Source organism: Amphibalanus amphitrite, unplaced genomic scaffold (genome assembly GCF_019059575.1).
Source record: "Amphibalanus amphitrite isolate SeventyFive unplaced genomic scaffold, NRLGWU_Aamphi_draft 000422F_arrow, whole genome shotgun sequence".
In the NCBI taxonomy this organism is placed as follows: Eukaryota; Metazoa; Arthropoda; class Thecostraca; order Balanomorpha; family Balanidae; genus Amphibalanus; species Amphibalanus amphitrite.
This window is the reverse complement of record NW_024881916.1, coordinates 472,397-490,392: the sequence shown is the minus strand read 5'-3', so window position 1 is coordinate 490,392 and position 17,996 is coordinate 472,397. Positions and strand designations below refer to the sequence as shown.

The 17,996-nt window shown below is 50.0% G+C and overlaps 1 protein-coding gene across 1 annotated transcript; it reads left to right on the top strand.

Moving 5' to 3' along the window:
• The first annotated feature begins 9,964 nt into the window (after positions 1-9,964).
• Positions 9,965-14,902, top strand: LOC122391117. The gene is made up of 2 exons (XM_043384780.1): positions 9,965-14,433; positions 14,638-14,902. Exon 1 carries the CDS (start codon positions 10,020-10,022, stop codon positions 13,635-13,637), a length of 3,618 nt encoding a protein of 1,205 aa, XP_043240715.1. The 5' UTR covers positions 9,965-10,019; the 3' UTR covers positions 13,638-14,433; positions 14,638-14,902.
• The last annotated feature ends 3,094 nt before the right edge of the window (positions 14,903-17,996 follow it).

The following is a 17,996-nucleotide window of genomic DNA, read 5'->3' as shown; positions in this document are numbered from 1 at the left end:
CCGGCTTAAATGACGGGGAACCGCATAACGTCGCGAAAATAAAAACCCACGAATTCCAAAGTATGTGCAAAATGTAGAGCTCATCGAGATCTAACTTCCGTGGAAGAATTCAAGTTCGTGGCTCTTTAACTTCATGGTTAATATCTGGTTTAAATAACGGGGAACCGCATAACGTCGCGAAAATAAAAACCCACGAATTCCAAATTATGTGCAAAATGTAGAGCTCATCTAGATCTAACGTCCGTGGAAGAATCCAAGCTAGTGGCTCAACGCCTTCATGGTTAAAATCCGGTTTAAATGACGGGGAACCGCATAACGTCGCGAAAATAAAAACCCACGAATTCCAAAGTATGTGCAAAATGTAGAGCTCATCGAGATCTAACGTCCGTGGAAGAATCCAAGCTTGTGGCTCTTTAACTTCATGGTTAAAATCCGGTTTAAATGACGGGGAACCGCATAACGTCGCGAAAATAAAAACCCACGAATTCCAAAGTATGTGCAAAATGTAGAGCTCATCCAGATCTAACGTCCGTGGCAGAATCCAAGCTCGTGGCTCTTTAACTTCATGGTTAAAATCCGGCTTAAATGATGGGGAACCGCATAACGTCGCGAAAATAAAAACCCACGAATTCCAAAATATGTGCAAAATGTAGAGCTCATCGAGATCTAACGTCCGTGGAAGAATCCAAGTTCGTGGCTCTTTAACTTCATGGTTAATATCTGGTTTGAATGACGGGGAACCGCATAACGTCGCGAAAATAAAAACCCACGAATTCCCAAGTATGTGCAAAATGTAGAGCTCATCCAGATCTAACGTCCGTGGAAGAAACCAAGTTCGTGGCTCTTTAACTTCATGGTTAATATCTGGTTTAAATGACGGGGAACCGCATAACGTCGCGAAAATAAAAACCCACGAATTCCAAAGTATATCCATAATGTAGAGCTCATCCAGATCTAACGTCCGTGGAAGAATCCAAGCTCGTGGCTCAACGCCTTCATGGTTAAAATCCGGTTTAAATGACGGGGAACCGCATAACGTCGCGAAAATAAAAACCCACGAATTCCAAAGTATGTGCAAAATGTAGAGCTCATCGAGATCTAACGTCCGTGGAAGAATCCAAGCTCGTGGCTCTTTAACTTTATGGTTAAAATCCGGTTTAAATGACGGGGAACCGCATAACGTCGCGAAAATAAAAACCCACGAATTCCAAAGTATGTGCAAAATGTAGAACTCATCCAGATCTAACGTCCGTGGCAGAATCCAAGCTCGTGGCTCTTTAACTTCATGGTTAAAATCCGGCTTAAATGACGGGGAACCGCATGACGTCGCGAAAATAAAAACCCACGAATTCCAAAGTATGTGCAAAATGTAGAGCTCATCGAGATCTAACGTCCGTGGAAGAATCCAAGTTCGTGGCTCTTTAACTTCATGGTTAATATCTGGTTTGAATGACGGGGAACCGCATAACGTCGCGAAAATAAAAACCCACGAATTCCAAAGTATGTGCAAAATGTAGAGCTCATCCAGATCTAACGTCCGTGGAAGAAACCAAGTTCGTGGCTCTTTAACTTCATGGTTAATATCTGGTTTAAATGACGGGGAACCGCATAACGTCGCGAAAATAAAAACCCACGAATTCCAAAGTATATGCAAAATGTAGAGCTCATCCAGATCTAACGTCCGTGGAAGAATCCAAGCTCGTGGCTCATCGCCTTCATGGTTAAAATCCGGTTTAAATGACGGGGAACCGCATAACGTCGCGAAAATAAAAACCCACGAATTCCAAAGTATTTGCAAAATGTAGAGCTCATCCAGATCTAACGTCCGTGTCAGAATCCAAGCTCGTGGCTCTTTAACTTCATGGTTAAAATCCGGTTTAAATGACGGGGAACCGCCTAACGTCGCGAAAATAAAAACCCACGAATTCCAAAGTATGTGCAAAATGTAGAGCTCATCGGGTGAGACTAAATGCTTACTTCGAAATCTAAGCTGCGTTGCGGCATTGGCGGTTATGTGCGGCGTGTATGCCGCATGATTAGTAAGCGGCGACCACTAAATTAAAAGCTCAATAGCTTTAACCTGTTTTCAATGGATAACACTGCATACGAAAAATGTCCATCGCTCTCGTCATGGGATATTTAGATTTAAATAACTAACTTATCTATATCATTGTTTTGAACCAAATTAATACTTTCAACTTGACCCTCGCCCGTATTGGTGTTTTTCCAGCCAGTAACGCATAAGGTTTCGCCGTTTGCCGTTTCGCTCCTGATCAAGCTAGAGCTTCGCGGAAAAAACGAGCGTGTTGCCAGTGACGAGAGGAAGCCGATGATATCTAATTTTAAGGTCCTAGGTCATCGGTTGACCTTCCAGGTCAGGTCAATGACCCAAAAGGCGGGAAAGTTGGGACCTGTTAGAACGTCGTAGTGTGGCTGTTATGGGGTTTTTCGGGGTGCTGATCACGAATATCATGCTAGTTTTGATGACAGATGATGTATTCATTCATTTAGGCCAGGTCGGGTTAGGTCAGGTCAGGTCAACCAGTAGAGGTCCTGCCGGGTATTTGTAGTACCTAGGTGTCAACCGCCTCTGACAGCCTCGTAACATGTTACGAAGGCACCAAAACTACTTTTTAAACGTTCATGTGGTTGCTTAATTCGAATTCAGCTCGAAAAACTGGCCTAGAAACATGTCAAACTCGAAAAAGTGAACCGAGGTCACCAAAGGTCAATGACCTGACCTTCAGGTGACCTTGACACCCACCCTAATGCATGGGGGCAACATCATATCACATGTTTGAACGCTTGAAACCACGAAAAGACTGCAAACGCGCTGCTAATGCGAGCCGACATACGCTGAATCGCGGATCCGGCCAAACATGGTCTCGAAAAGTAGGTCACATGTCAAAGGTTATTTGCGTCAGGGTCATGAAATTTTCAGGGTAGGTGTAAAATTGATCAACGCGAGGGTACTAAAAGTTACGTCGTGATCGGCCGCTTTTTACGCGAGTTATTCGCGAAAAACCGAAGGGAGTCCGTTCGACCCCACCCCCCCCTAAAGGGCGAGGGTTAACTCACAGTCCGAACTCCGGACAAGTTCGGTCTTGTTTGTGAATTTGTCGGAGCATCACCTAAATCTAGTGGAGAGATGATGGAGGGAAACTAGGCTTTTAAGGAGGGAAGGGAGTCGGTGACGGTCAGGGGCACTACAAGCAGAGCAGTCATAAGCTGGTGACAGGGCTGACATACCATGTTTTGATAGCATGACTGAAACAGACTTTTTGGGTAGCCAGGAAATCGCATGTGAGAGCCTATTGAAATTCTTACATCGGCCTTTATATGCATGAGTCGTATACAGGTGCGGGATTTGGCATACGATTTCCAGACAATTGAAAGACTGTTTGGAGCCAACGAAGGAAGGAATGAGTGAGTACCTACTAAGTTGAAAGCATTAATTTGGTTCAAAATGATGATGCAGATAACTTACTCATTTAACCCGCGCACCGACGGGGGTCTGCGCCAACTTAGTACCGACGGGGGGGGGATGACCGCCCCCCCCCCTGAGATCTCGAGAACGAAGCAAGATAGCGACAAGCGGTAAACGGCATCGGATACGCACGGACAAGGTCTACAATTTTTACTAAGGTCATTTTCAGGTCAGGTCAAAGATGACGTCACAGGGGTCGAAAAAGTCAAAATGGCGGCGCTAGATATGGAGAAGGTTTTTCTCGAATAACTTTCGAAGTAGTCAAGATAGGAACAAACTAAGGGCATCATCGTGATCCTCTCGTCAATCCGCATCGAATGATATATATGTTGACCTCGAAAGGTCAAGGTCAAAGGTTGACCTCAGGTCACGTGACCTCGAGGTCATCATGTATATCATTCGATGCGTCTTGACGAGCTGAACACAATGAGACCATCCGCGCGGCTGTATCTTGTTCCTGTAAGGAGTTATTGGCAAAAAACCTTTGGTGACCTTTGATGACGTCACATGACCTTACAGCTGCCCAACAGCAAAACAGACCTCAAGGTAGTGAAGGTTGATCGTATGTGAAGTCATGTATGGTATATGGGGCCATTCCGACCCGTTTTAGTGGTAAAAACAGGGAGTTGATTTTTCCCCCATTGACTTATAATGGGGAGGTCGCGAAATTGACCTGACCTTAGGTCACCGACATCAAAATTCCGAGATATACAAATTGTAGCTACTAATGACCTAATAACATCCTGCGACTTTCAAAGGCCTCCGACATCTACTGTAGCTCTGGCACGGTGACAAAGTTCCAAAAAAGTGACTTGAGGTTGGGTCATTCAAAGTGACCTGGTGACCTGACCTTAAAAGTTAGGAGGTTCAAACTTGCACACCATGTGTAAAATTGATGAGAGAATAGTCATACCAAATTTCGCGGCGCTACGCGCCGCGGTTTTCCCGCTATCCGCGAAAAACCTCAGGGGGGGGCGGATATCCGCCCCCCCCCCCGTCGGTGCGCGGGTTAAATCTAAATATCTTATGACGAGAGCGATTGGCATTTTTGGTATGCAGTGTTATTCATTGAAAACAGGTTGGAGCGTTTAAGTTTTTAATTTAGTGGTCGCCGCTTACTAATCATGAGGCATACACGCCGCACATAACCGCCAATGCCGCAGCCCGCAACACAGCTTAGATTTTGAAGTAAGCATTTAGTCTCACCCAGCTCATCCAGATCTAACGTCCGTGGAATAATCCAAGTTCGTGGCTCTTTAACTTCATGGTTAATATCTGGTTTAAATGACATTAAAGAACCACGACATTGGATTCTGCCACGGACGTTAGATCTGGATGAGCTCTACATTTTGCACATACTTTGGAATTTGTGGGTTTTTATTTTCGCGACGTTATGCGGTTCCCCGTCATTTAAACCGGATTTTAACTATGAAGGCGATGAGCCACGAGCTTGGATTCTTCCACGGACGTTAGATCTGGATGAGCTCTACATGTTGCATATACTTGGGAATTCGTGGGTTCTTATTTTCGCGACGTTATGCGGTTCCCCGTCATTTAAACCAGATATTAACCATGAAGTTAAAGAGCCACGAACTTGGTTTCTTCCACGGACGTTAGATCTGGATGAGCTCTACATTTTTCACATACTTTGGAATTCGTGGGTTTTTATTTTCGCGACGTTATGCGGTTCCCCGTCATTTAAACCGGATTTTAACTATGAAGGCGATGAGCCACGAGCTTGGATTCTTCCACGGACGTTAGATCTGGATGAGCTCTACATGTTGCATATACTTGGGAATTCGTGGGTTTTTATTTTCGCGACGTTATGCGGTTCCCCGTCATTTAAACCAGATATTAACCATGAAGTTAAACAGCCACGAACTTGGTTTCTTCCACGGACGTTAGATCTGGATGAGCTCTACATTTTGCACATACTTGGGAATTCGTGGGTTTTTATTTTCGCGACGTTATGCGGTTCCCCGTCATTCAAACCAGATATTAACCATGAAGTTAAAGAGCCACGAACTTGGATTCTTCCACGGACGTTAGATCTCAATGAGCTCTACATTTTGCACATACTTTGGAATTCGTGGGTTTTTATTTTCGCGACGTTATGCGGTTCCCCGTCATTTAAACCGGATTTTAACCATGAAGTTAAAGAGCCACGAGCTTGGATTCTGCCACGGACGTTAGATCTGGATGAGCTCTACATTTTGCACATACTTTGGAATTCGTGGGTTTTTATTTTCGCGACGTTATGCGGTTCCCCGTCATTTAAATCGGATTTTAACCATGAAGTTAAAGAGCCAAGAGCTTGGATTCTGCCACGGACGTTAGATCTGGATGAGCTCTACATTTTGCACATACTTTGGAATTCGTGGGTTTTTATTTTCGCGACGTTATGCGGTTCCCCGTCATTTAAACCAGATATTTACCATGAAGTTAAAGAGCCACGAACTTGGTTTCTTCCACGGACGTTAGAACTGGATGAGCTCTACATTTTGCACATACTTTGGAATTCGTGGGTTTTTATTTTCGCGACGTTATGCGTTTCCCCGTCATTTAAACCAGATATTAACCATGAAGTTAAAGAGCCACGAACTTGGATTTTTTCACGGACGTTAGATCTGGATGAGCTCTACATTTTGCACATACTTTGGAATTCGTGGGTTTTTATTTTCGCGACGTTATGCGGTTCCCCGTCATTTAAGCCGGATTTTAACCATGAAGTTAAAGAGCCACGAGCTTGGATTCTGCCACGGACGTTAGATCTGGATGAGCTCTACATTTTGCACATACTTTGGAATTCGTGGGTTTTTATTTTCGCGACGTTATGCGGTTCCCCGTCATTTAAACCGGATTTTAACCATGAAGGCGATGAGCCACGAGCTTGGATTCTTCCACGGACGTTAGATCTGGATGAGCTCTACATTTTGCATATACTTTGGAATTCGTGGGTTTTTATTTTCGCGACGTTATGCGGTTCCCCGTCATTTAAACCAGATATTAACCATGAAGTTAAAGAGCCACGAACTTGGTTTCTTCCACGGACGTTAGATCTGGATGAGCTCTACATTTTGCACATACTTTGGAATTCGTGGGTTTTTATTTTTGCGACGTTATGCGGTTCCCCGTCATTTAAACCAGATATTAACCATGAAGTTAAAGAGCCACGAACTTGAATTCTTCCACGGACGTTAGATCTGGATGAGCTCTACATTTTGCACATACTTTGGAATTCGTGGGTTTTTATTTTCGCGACGTTATGCGGTTCCCCGTCATTTAAACCGGATTTTAACCATGAAGTTAAAGAGCCACGAGCTTGGATTCTGCCACGGACGTTAGATCTGGATGAGCTCTACATTTTGCACATACTTTGGAATTCGTGGGTTTTTATTTTCGTGACGTTATGCGGTTCCCCGTCATTTAAACCGGATTTTAACCATGAAGTTAAAGAGCCACGAGCTTGGATTCTTTCACGGACGTTAGGTCTCGATGAGCTCTACATTTTGCACAATCTTTGGAATTCGTGGGTTTTTATTTTCGCGACGTTATGCGGTTCCCCGTCATTTAAACCGGATTTTAACCATGAAGATCAGCTCAAAAGTTAAAATAAATGTCATATTCGTGTTCAGCATGGTCAACTTAACCCATGCCATGAATCTGAAGTGATTTGGAATTCGTCGCTGAATACGTATACGTATACGTCGCTAAGTTCACGGACATTGGCGTGTGGAGGCTTAGCGCTTGGACGAGACGGCGACTACAGTTTCATCAAAGGCTCTGGCTCCTGCTCGGAGCTGTGGACTGCAACCTGCTCGGAGCTGTGGACTCCTGCAGCCTGCTTGGAGCTGTGGACTCCTGCGGCCTGCTCGGAGCAGTCTGCCCCTGCGGCCTGCTCGGAGCTGTCTACTTCTGCGGCCTGCTTGGAGCTGTGTAGACTCCTGCAGCCTGCTTGGAGCTGTGTAGACTCCTGCGGCCTGGTCGGAGTTGTCTACCCCTGCGGCCTGCTCGGAGCTGTCTACTTCTGCGGCCTGCTTGGAGCTGTGTAGACTCCTGCAGCCTGCTTGGAGCTGTGTAGACTCCTGCAACCTGCTCGGAGCTGTTGGCTCCTGCAGCCTGCTCTGAGCTGTGGACTTCAGCCTGCTCGGAGCTGTGGACTCCTGCAGCCTGCTCGGAGCTGTGGACTCCTGCAGTCGGCCCGGAGCTGTGGACTCCTGCAGCCTGCTCGGAGCTGCCGACTGGAGCTGTTGACCACTGCAGCCTGCTCGGAGCGGTATCAGAACTCTCGGGAGTTCTCATCGGACTTGGACTAGTTCTATTAGTCACAAGGTGAGGGGACAGTAAGAGGAATTGGGTTGGAGTGTGTTTGCAGTGTATTTTTATAGAAAATCATAAAACCAAATAGAAAATCCAGTGTCATTACTCATTGTATGTTAATGTGTATGTATTATTGGTAGGAAGTGTACAATGCGTGTACTGTGTGGGTGCCTCGCGTGAAATGTAGATCGGAGTTGTATAATAAGGAGTATTGCACTAAACCAGTCATTCGCAGCTTCCCCATTTTGAATTCACTGATTTGTGCTGACTTAGATGGTAACATAGAGAGTAAGACAACATGTATACTAGGGAGGAACTGGGAAAATTGAAGGTTGAGGATTTGCAGAGGGAATTAGCTGGGAAGGGTCTGGATACTACTGGAAAAAAGGCTGAACTGATAGATAGGTTGTGGGATTTCATCCAGCGAGAAAGTAAGTCTGCGGAGGATCATGAGTCTGCTGAGATGGACATTGTGGAGCCAAAGGTATCTCACAGTAGCACAGGGGTGTCTCACTCAGTGGCAGCTGATAGCGCACAGACGTTGTTGGCACGGTTGACCATTTTAAAGGAGCGAGAAGCTCTAGCTGAGCAGGAGGTGGCCAGCAGGGCTAGGATGGAGCAAGAGAAGGTAAGAATTGCAGCTAGGAGAGAACAGTTGGACTTGGAGGAACAGTTGGTGAGCATTGGTAGACCACTTACTGATGCAGAGAGGCGAGCTCATGTTATTCAGGTGCATGAGCGTCCATCCGAGTCTGATAACGTGACCAAGGCACTATCCCTGCACATACAGCGGTCCTTGCTGCCGCAGTCAGTTTTGGAGCCGTTTTCTGGTAACGTCCAGGATTATCGTTTGTTCGTCAGGTCTTTTGATACGCGGGTAGTCAACAAGACTACTGATCAGTGTGAGCTAATGGCGTATTTAGACCAGTACACGCGAGGACGTCCAAACCGGATAGTAAGAAACTTCCTTCATCTCGGAGAGGATGGCTATCAGCAGGCCCGACGTGCCCTTGAGCGGGAGTACGGTAACCCACATACTCTCATTGATTCGTATATTGGGAAGTTACGGTCATGGCCCAGGGTCCACCCTGGGGACGTCCAGGGCCTCGATGGATTGGTTCTCTTTTTGGTGGAAGTACAAAACGCGATGACTGACGTCCGCATGGGGGAGCTAGAGCACCCGCGGACTTTGCGTGAGGTGGTGCAGAAACTCCCCAACTTCCTCAGAGACAGATGGCTCCGAGAGGCGGATATGCTGATGGGTCGAGAGCAGGGTGGTGGCTTCGTGGGCTTCAGGGATTTGGTTAGTTTCCTTGAGAGGGAGCTCAGGATCCTGAAGAACCCGGTGTTCGGTGTCGGTGCCAGTGGTGATCTGGGGGGTTCTGCCTCCAGATCAAGTGACGTGCGTGATAGACGAGCTGGCAATCACAGGGTGAATGCGTTGAACGTCAATGGTGGAAGCCCTGGACGAGGCGGCAGGCCTTCTCCAGGCGGGGGTCGTGCGACGCCGGCTTCGAAGGCTGCTGATAGTCGGCTTGGTGTAGGCGGTGCTGAACGACGCCCAGAGGCATGCATGTTCTGTGGGAAGCCTCACCGTACAGACGCATGCGAGCAGCTACGCTGGAAACCTCTTGAGGAGAGGAAGGCTTTTCTTTTCCAGAAGCAGCTCTGCTTCGGTTGTCTGCAACCAGGACACCTGGCCAGGTCCTGTCAGTGCCGCTTGACCTGTGGCATCTGTGGGCGCCGGCATGCAACTCTGTTGCACAGGAGTCCTGATCCGCAGAACTCATCCAGTCCTGAGGTCTCGCAAACTGCACCAAAAATTGTCAGTGCTGGTGTTGGAGTGAGTGATGCCAGAGGCGGCTACACCATGATGCCTGTGGTGCCGGTGAGGCTGATTGATAAAGCTGGGAAGGAGGTGTTCACGAGCGCCTTCCTAGATCAGGGCAGTTCGGGGTGCTTTGTAACTTCACGTCTGGCGAGTCAGTTGAGTTTAGAGAAGGACGAGGTGACCATCACCATCGACACGGTGACGAGCGAGGGCCGGGAGGTTAAGTCGGCAGTGGTGGACGGAGCTAAAGTTGGTCCCACTTCCTCTGACGAGACGTTTCCTCTGCCACCGTTATTCACTCTCGACCAGATCCCTGTCTCGAGGCAGGATGGGTGTCACTTGGAGGATTTGGAGAGATGGCCACATCTGGTCGGTATACCGATGCGTGACTTGGACGCTCCGGTAGAGCTAATGATTGGCTCAAATGCCGCACAACTTTTGGTGGCTCAGGAGGTACGGCATCCTGAGGAAGGAAGCGGACCTTGCGGGGTGAAAACCTGTCTTGGTTGGTATGTGATCGGTCCTCGGTACCCAGGAGTTGAAGGTGAGTGTGACTCGCGAGCAGTGGTGCATTTTCTCCGTGTGACAGAACCCCGAGCGAGTAAACAGAGTGACCTCACTGACATGTTTCATAGCATGTACGAGGCAGAGTTTAAGGACACTTCGGATGACTCCGAGGCGCTATCGGTAAATGACCAGGAGTGGTTGGTGGAGGTCAAGGCCACCATCCGTAAAGATGATGAGGGGCACTACGAGGTGGCACTGCCCAGGAACCAGTTGGGAGACATTCCTGACAGCCTTCCCACAGCGAGGAGACGGTTCGAGTCCCTGCGTGGGAAGTTCAAAAGGGATCCAAAGTACTTTGAGAGCTATCGAGAGATCATTCGTTCGTTGGATCGGGACGGCTACGCCATCAGGGTGCCGGATGACGAGGTATGCAGCCAACCAGTCTGGTATCTTCCGCACCACGGGGTGCAGGAGACTGAGAAGGGTAAGCTACGAGTCGTTTTTGATTGCGCTGCTCAGTCAAATGGTGTCGGTTTGAACGACATGTTGAAGAGGGGACCCAACTTGACTAACTCCTTAGTGGGGGTTCTCTGCAGGTTTCGGGAGGGACCGGTTGCCTTCACGTGTGACGTAGAGGCCATGTACCATAGGGTGCATGTCCCAGAATCGGACTCTGATATGCTGAGGTTTCTCTGGTTTTGTGATGATGATCTGGATGGAGAGGTCGAGGTCTGGAAAATGCGGTCCCACGTGTTTGGGGCCGTATCCAGCAGCAGTGTGGCATCTCTCGCTCTCAGACAGTGCGCGGCAGAGGGAGCTGAGCAGTTTCCCGAGGCAGCAGAGGTATTGGTTCGCAACAGTTACGTTGATGATGTTGCAGTGGCGGTGACATCTGTTGACGATGCCGTTGGACTGGCTCATGATCTGAAGGCCTTGTGTGGTCGCGGTGCCTTCAACATGAGGAAGTTCACTAGCAACAGTGCAGCATTCCTGAAGGAGATCTCTGAAGAAGACAGGGGTAAGAACCTCAAGGACCTCGATCTGGACAAGGATAGGTTGATGACGGAGCGGACTCTAGGACTTAAGTGGGAAGTGAACGGTGATTCATTCTGCTTTGACTTCACTAAGGGGGACAGGCCGGTCTCACGTCGGGGAATCCTGTCCACGGTGAGTTCGATTTTTGATCCGTTGGGGATTATCGCACCAGTGACTTTGGTCGGTAAGGCGCTGCTACAGAGATTGTGCTCTTTATCTTGCAGCTGGGATGACATGATACCCGATGAGCTCGCTGACGAGTGGGCACAGTGGCTGTCCGAGGCCAGGCAGCTGGATTCGGTTCGTTTAGACAGGGACATCTCCGGGCCCCCTGGCGTAGTTCTGAGGACGGAGCTGCATATCTTCGCGGATGCAAGTGAGGTGGCTCACGCGGCGGTGGCCTATGTCAGAAGAGAGGTACAGACTGTGAGTGGTGGCAGGGAGGTTTCTGTTGGGTTCGTATTTGGTAAGGCACGAGTGAACCCGATCCGGTGTGTTCAGACAGTTCCTCGGCTGGAGCTCACCGCGGCGACACTCGCCGTAGGGATCAAGCAGTTGTTGATCCGGGAGATGGCCATGGAGCTGGACAGCGTCAGACTGTGGACAGATAGTTTGATAGTTCTTAGCTGGATTAGAAATAGGACCTCTAGACTTAGGACCTTTGTAGCCAATCGGTTGTCACAGATACGTTCAGCCACGGAGGTCGCGGACTGGGCATATGTGCCGTCGAAGTCGAACCCGGCGGATGTTGGGTCTCGGGGCGCCCGACCTGGTACTTTGCGGCCATGGCTGGGGGGACCAGGTTTCCTCTCACAAGACAAGGACGGCTGGCCGGAGGAGCCGTCAGTCGCCGTGGAGTTGCCCGAGGATGAGGTAAAGGTCTCTGCTTGTGTTGGTCAGGTTGGGCTGTCTGATCGGACAGATAGTCCTACTGACTCTCTCGTCAGACATTATTCTTCGTTCTATCGGCTGAAGAAAGCCGTTGCTTGGTTTCGCAGGTTTTGTGATGTCATCAAGTCTGGCGAGTATCGCAGGTACGTTCTCGCCAAGAGACGGGGCCTGAGGGCCAGGACAGTGGCGCCTGAGCGCAGTCTTACTGTGGCCGATCTGGAGAGTGCAGAGGTGGCCATAGTTCGTCATGTTCAGAGAGGTGCGGTTGATTTCCCGAGTCTCGACGTGGAGGGTCCTGTGAAGGTGAGGCGTGATCATCCGCTGTCGCAGCTGCGCCCGTGCGTTAAGGGTGGTCTGTTGGTAGTCGGAGGCCGTATAGGTGAATCGCTTTCGGTTTCAGAGAGGGTAAAGCATCCTGTCATACTGCCTCGTAAACACCATGTGTCTCGTTTGCTTATTCGCGATGCTCATTGCTCTGTGGGGCATCAGGGAAGAGATCACACGTTTTGGAAGCTGCGGGAACGGTATTGGGTCATAGGGGCGAGCGCAGAGATCAGGCAGATGTTGCGTTCATGCGTCGTGTGTCGGCGAGTGAACTCACGCCCGCAGCAGCAGTTGATGGCCGACTTACCGTCAGAGCGTGTGACTCCGGAGACTCCTGCTTTTTCTTATGTAGGGTTAGATGTATTTGGGCCGATAGCGGTAAAGTCTGGACGGGGGGAGAGACTTCGGTATGGTCTGATGTGTACCTGTATGGTAACCAGGGGAGTACATGTCGAGTTGCTCGATTCATTACGGTCGGACTCCATGATAAACGCCATCCGTAGAATCGCTGCGCGGCGAGGGCCAGTGAGGTATGTTGTGTCCGATATGGGTACTAACCTAGTCGGTGCAGAGCGAGAGCTTAGGGAGGCGCTGCAGGGTCTTGACAGGGAGCATTTGCAGCGTGCAGCACTCGCCGAGGGGATAGATTGGAAATTTAACCCGCCGACTGGATCTCATTTCGGTGGCTTCACAGAGAGGCAGATACGTACCTTTCGTAAGGTCTGGAACAGTATGCCGGTGCAGGGAAGAGTGGATGAAGAGACGCTCCGTACTCTCTTCTGCGAGGTAGAGGCTATTTTGAATAATCGTCCTCTGACGTATATTTCGACGAGTTCGGGTAATCTTGAGCCGCTGACTCCCGCCCACCTCCTTCTCCTCCGCGCTGGTGGGCATCTGATGGCCGGGGATTATTCCGATGCAGATTCCTTCTCCCGTCGCAGGTGGCGTCAGGTACAATATTTAGCGGGACAGTTTTGGATAAGGTTCAGGGATGAATTTCTGCCCACGTTGCAAAAGAGGCAGAAATGGACGAGCGCCTCGCGGAACGTGACGGATGGGGATGTAGTTTTGCTGGTAGACCCTGATGTTCCACGAGGTCAGTGGAAGATGGGCAGAGTCGTCAGGACGATTCCAGGTAAGGACGGGCTAGTTAGGAAGGCGGTGGTGAAAACCGGCACCTCGTCTTATTTGAGACCTGTGCATAAGTTAGTTTTGATACAGAGTACGGACTTGGAGTGGTAAGTATCGGGGGTGGGGCGCAGGTGTGCCGCCGGTTGTACGGTGAGCGCATTGTCTGTAGGTAGTAAATATGAAGTCAGTTTCCGTTCTCTCTTTGGGGGTTACCATTTTCTCCCGAGTTGGAAGCTGTAGAGTTGTTTCCCCTCTCCCGAGTTGGAAGCTGTAGAGTTGTTTCCCCATGTTTTTTTTTTTTTTTTTTTGCTCACTAAGCTGCGAATGGAGGAGTTGTGTGCGTAGTTAAGGAGCGCTATGATAGGTTTCAGCAGGGCTGAAGGGGGGAGTGTAAGCGCTGTTTGGATGGGCTAAGGGCCGATCACAGCGACCTCTTGGCTGAGGGTTGATCGGTGTAGCTAGGTGTTGAGCAGTGTGTGTTATAGGTGGCAGCACATTACGGATGTTGGCGCTACCTGCCAGTGGTTGTTGTTTCTCGTAAGAGTTTCTGCGACAATAAATTTAGTTTGTACCGCGAATTGGTGATATATAAATCTTAGCGTCTAAGATGGTTGCGAATTGCGTTTTGTGCATTTGTTTATTGGTCATATCGATAAATATTTTTGGAGCTGCGAAAATAGAGATGTTATCGGAGAATTGTCTGTTCAGATTTATGTATATGCCCTTGGAAATATGTTATTATATTTGGTAAATTTATGTCTGTGAATTTTTAGGACACGGTTAATTTCTTGACGCTCTGGCTGCTCTCGGACGAGGTGTGAAAATCGGAGGTGTTGTCGTCACCCACCTCTTTTCGGTCTTCATTCGTTCTTGGTTCGGTTTGGCGCGCGCGTGATGTCGTTGGGATGTAAGTACAATGAAGTTTCGGTATATTCCGCTCGGATATCATTCATGTAACGTTATCTGGAGTGATATTTCATGATTGAACTGAGTTTTTTTTGGGCCTTTCAACCATTATATGACTTTGTATCGGTATTTCTGTTATGTCCTCGTGCGCAGATATCGAAACTGGTGCGCCACGTGTGTCACATGAACGGGTTTGTTGGTACAGGCGGCTTTATGGCTTGAGGCTTGCGGCGAAGCATCTTGGCTTGGACTTGGTTTTGGTTTGGTCGTCGTCTTCAGGCTACGGACGCCAATTTGATGGTAGGTTGGTTATCGTACGCTTTGTCGATTTGTGGTTGATTGTTCAACTTTGGAACCAACTACTATGATAATTTATCGCGAGTTTGGCTGTTTCTGGTTCCACTTGTTCTCCCCCCCCCCCCCCTTTGTCTGGCGTGTGATATTGATTTGCGAGTTGAAAATCTTACGGAGTTCGGTGTTTTTTGACAGAAATTTGTGGCAATACACCACTAGTGAGCATCTGGCGTGTGGAGGCTTAGCGCTTGGACGAGACGGCGACTACACCCCCTTTAATCATCTAGTCGGCCTGTCAGCCGAATGTCAAGCGGTCTGGCGACCTTTGACGATGATGACCGGTTTGATAACCGATTGACTATCTGCTCCCATTTAATCCCACGTTTAATTGTTCTCCAACTTACGTACCTTTCGTTACAGGAGATGGACGTTCTGCAGATCGAGGATCCCGACTCGCAACGGTGGCTGAACCGTCAGCTGCCGCAGTTGCACCTGCTCATCGGCGACTCGGTCGCAAGAGACAGCGGAATATGCAGCCGAATCCGTCGGGACATCTTCCATAACAGTGCTCGTGGTGGTGCCACCTGGGCCTCCGTCGCCCGCGACCTGCCCAAGATTATGGAGGAATGGTCCGGCCGAGCTGCGGACGACGGTATGGCGAAGGGAGAAGCCGTCATCTGGCTGAGCGGGAACGATGTTTACAGTCGGTTCACCGGTCTGCCCAGCTTCGACGACGATGTGCTCCAGGCGACGGCTCACCACGCCTTCGAAGTTGTCACCAGACTGCTGACGGAGGCAAAACACGTCGTTGTGCTGGGCCCACTGCCGCGCCTGAGTGGGGAACTGATGGGCGTCCGGTGGGAGCGCAGCGCCGCCTTCCACCTGGAGCGGCGGCTGAAACATCAGCTACCGGAACCGGCCCAGTTCATCCCCCTCGGCCGGCTGCTCACAAGGAAGGAGCGTAATCGACACACATTCACCGAGGGGTGCCTGCAGTGGTACCGACCTGACCGCACGCACCTATCGCCTGCCGGATATGAGAAGCTGCAGGACGCCCTGGAGCTTCCGATCTGGATCCGGATGACCGCGGCCGAGGCCAACTCGTAAGCCGCGCCGAAGGATCGCCCCGATGTGAAAATGCCCTGCATTTTGGTGGGGAGGATGTTAAGATTTGCTACTTTAGCCTAAGAAGTGTTTTCTTTTATTCTGTGTATTGTGTGCATCATGTACCCCGTGCTGGCGCCGGGCTCGCCAGCCGGCCGCCGAGCAGAGCCGCCGCGCCGCTCTGCGGCACAGCCTGCGTTCAGGGGCACGCGCGCCTCGGGATTGGCCGGTTGAATCACGTGGTTCGAGCTGTAGTCGGGTTAGGTCGCGGCGGTGCGCGGGGAGTTGGGTTCTAGCATTGGACGCGGCCGGGTGTGTCGCTGGATCGCAGTGGAAGGATCGGTCTGCCCGGCCGTTTCAGAAACTCAGATCCACAGATTCATGTATAAACGGCTGTCTGAAAATCGGTAGTCGGTCTGCCTGGCTGTCTACCGGGGTAAGGAGGCTCGTTTATACATGCGTCTGCAAAATTAAGGGATCGGTTTGATCTGCCGGTCTCTGTGACAGATTTGGACCCAACGCACCAACTTAACCATTTCACTTTGTACCCGACATCATGTCGGCTTGAAGGGCGGCATTTTTGGGGTAGTCCTCGAGCATATCTTCTCGGGATTCATTTGTCATATAGGTGAAGGGTAGAGCCGGCACTGCGGCCGTTGCTCCGCTGGCGATTGGTGGCTCTAGAGTCTCTGACAATGGGCGTTGTTTTCTGGTGAGTGAACTGGTTTGTCTGGTTTTCTGGTTGCTAAAATACATCCTCCTGGTGTATCTTTACACTCTTTAACTTGGAATTGTAACACAGCGGCCAGGTACTCCATGACGGCAGCCAGGTACACGGGGGCACCGGCACCGACGCGCTCGGCATAGTTTCCCTTACGCAAGAGACGATGGATACGACCGACAGGGAACTGAAGTCCGGCCCGGGAGGACCGGGACTTCGCCTCCCATGCCGGCCGGTGCCGCTCCTAGCAGCACAAATAGGTCTTTTTCAAGACCAATAAATCAAATAGTGGACTTGCACCACAGATGTTTACATCCGGGTCATTGTTGTAGCGGGTCGTCGGCTTCAAACGGACGCCCTCCCCCAGCGGGGCGCGGGTTAAGGAACAGTTTTGAATCGCTTCGATTCCATTTTTTTTTTTTGCTCGGCCAGCCTAGCGCCAGTCTCGAGCGGTGGGACAGTTAACCCGGCAATTTTGGCCGGGATGCAAAAGTTACGTTAAACCGGTTTATGTTAACCCGGGAGCAAATAACAACGTGGGAGCGTATCTTAGGTGTGGCAAAGCTAACGGAGTACTTACTTGTTGCCGAAGTGCCGAAAGAAGGTGCTGGAACCGAAAACACAACATTGGTTCATGTATTTATTAACATTCATACACACAGTCATGCTTGTGTAAGGTGTCAGTGTTCGGTTGTGGGGTGTAATAGCCAGGGAAAAAGTTCTATGAACTGAAAAACCCGGCGCCTATTGCAAAGGGAAAAACCCCGCGCTGAAGCCAAAATAGCGCGGGGAAAAAACCCTGTATCGTTTAAGCTAATGTGTAGGAGGGTGACGAAGAGGGAGATGGGAGACGGCTCCGCGCGGGAGGGACACCCGGGGTCGCCTAGCAGCAAACGCTTCAGCCCCCAGTCGGTGTTGGCGCTGCGACGGTTGTTGGCACGGGGCCTTTACCGGAGCGCGCAATATGGAGACCGTCTTTGCAAGGAGGGATAAGAAGAGGGACAGGGAGGTGACTCCGCGCGAGAAGGGCGCCTCCCTGCCCGGAGGCCAAGCAGGAAAAGCTAAGCCCCCAGTCGGTGTTGACGCTCAACGATCTCGGCCCAATCGACCTGATCGGAGCGCGCAATGTGGAGTCACCTAAGTGTTCGCGGTGCCGCGCCTCCGCCGCCGTTAGCGCGCGTGTAAATCACAGGTGATTAGGCGAGATCGACGATTCAACGGAGCAATTAGTGCGAATGAGAAGCGGTGGGGGAACAACATCGAACGATAATCACAAAAATCACAAGAACAACATCAACAGTTAGAATGGAAGACCAATCATTAGCACGTACAATCAACGGCGCGGCGGAGAGAAAATGGCGGAGAAGAATGTAGGAGAGGAGGAAGTTTCTGGCACTAGGCCAGGCCGGGGGTTAAAGTTCGTGGAGAAGTTGCGCGTCCTTGAG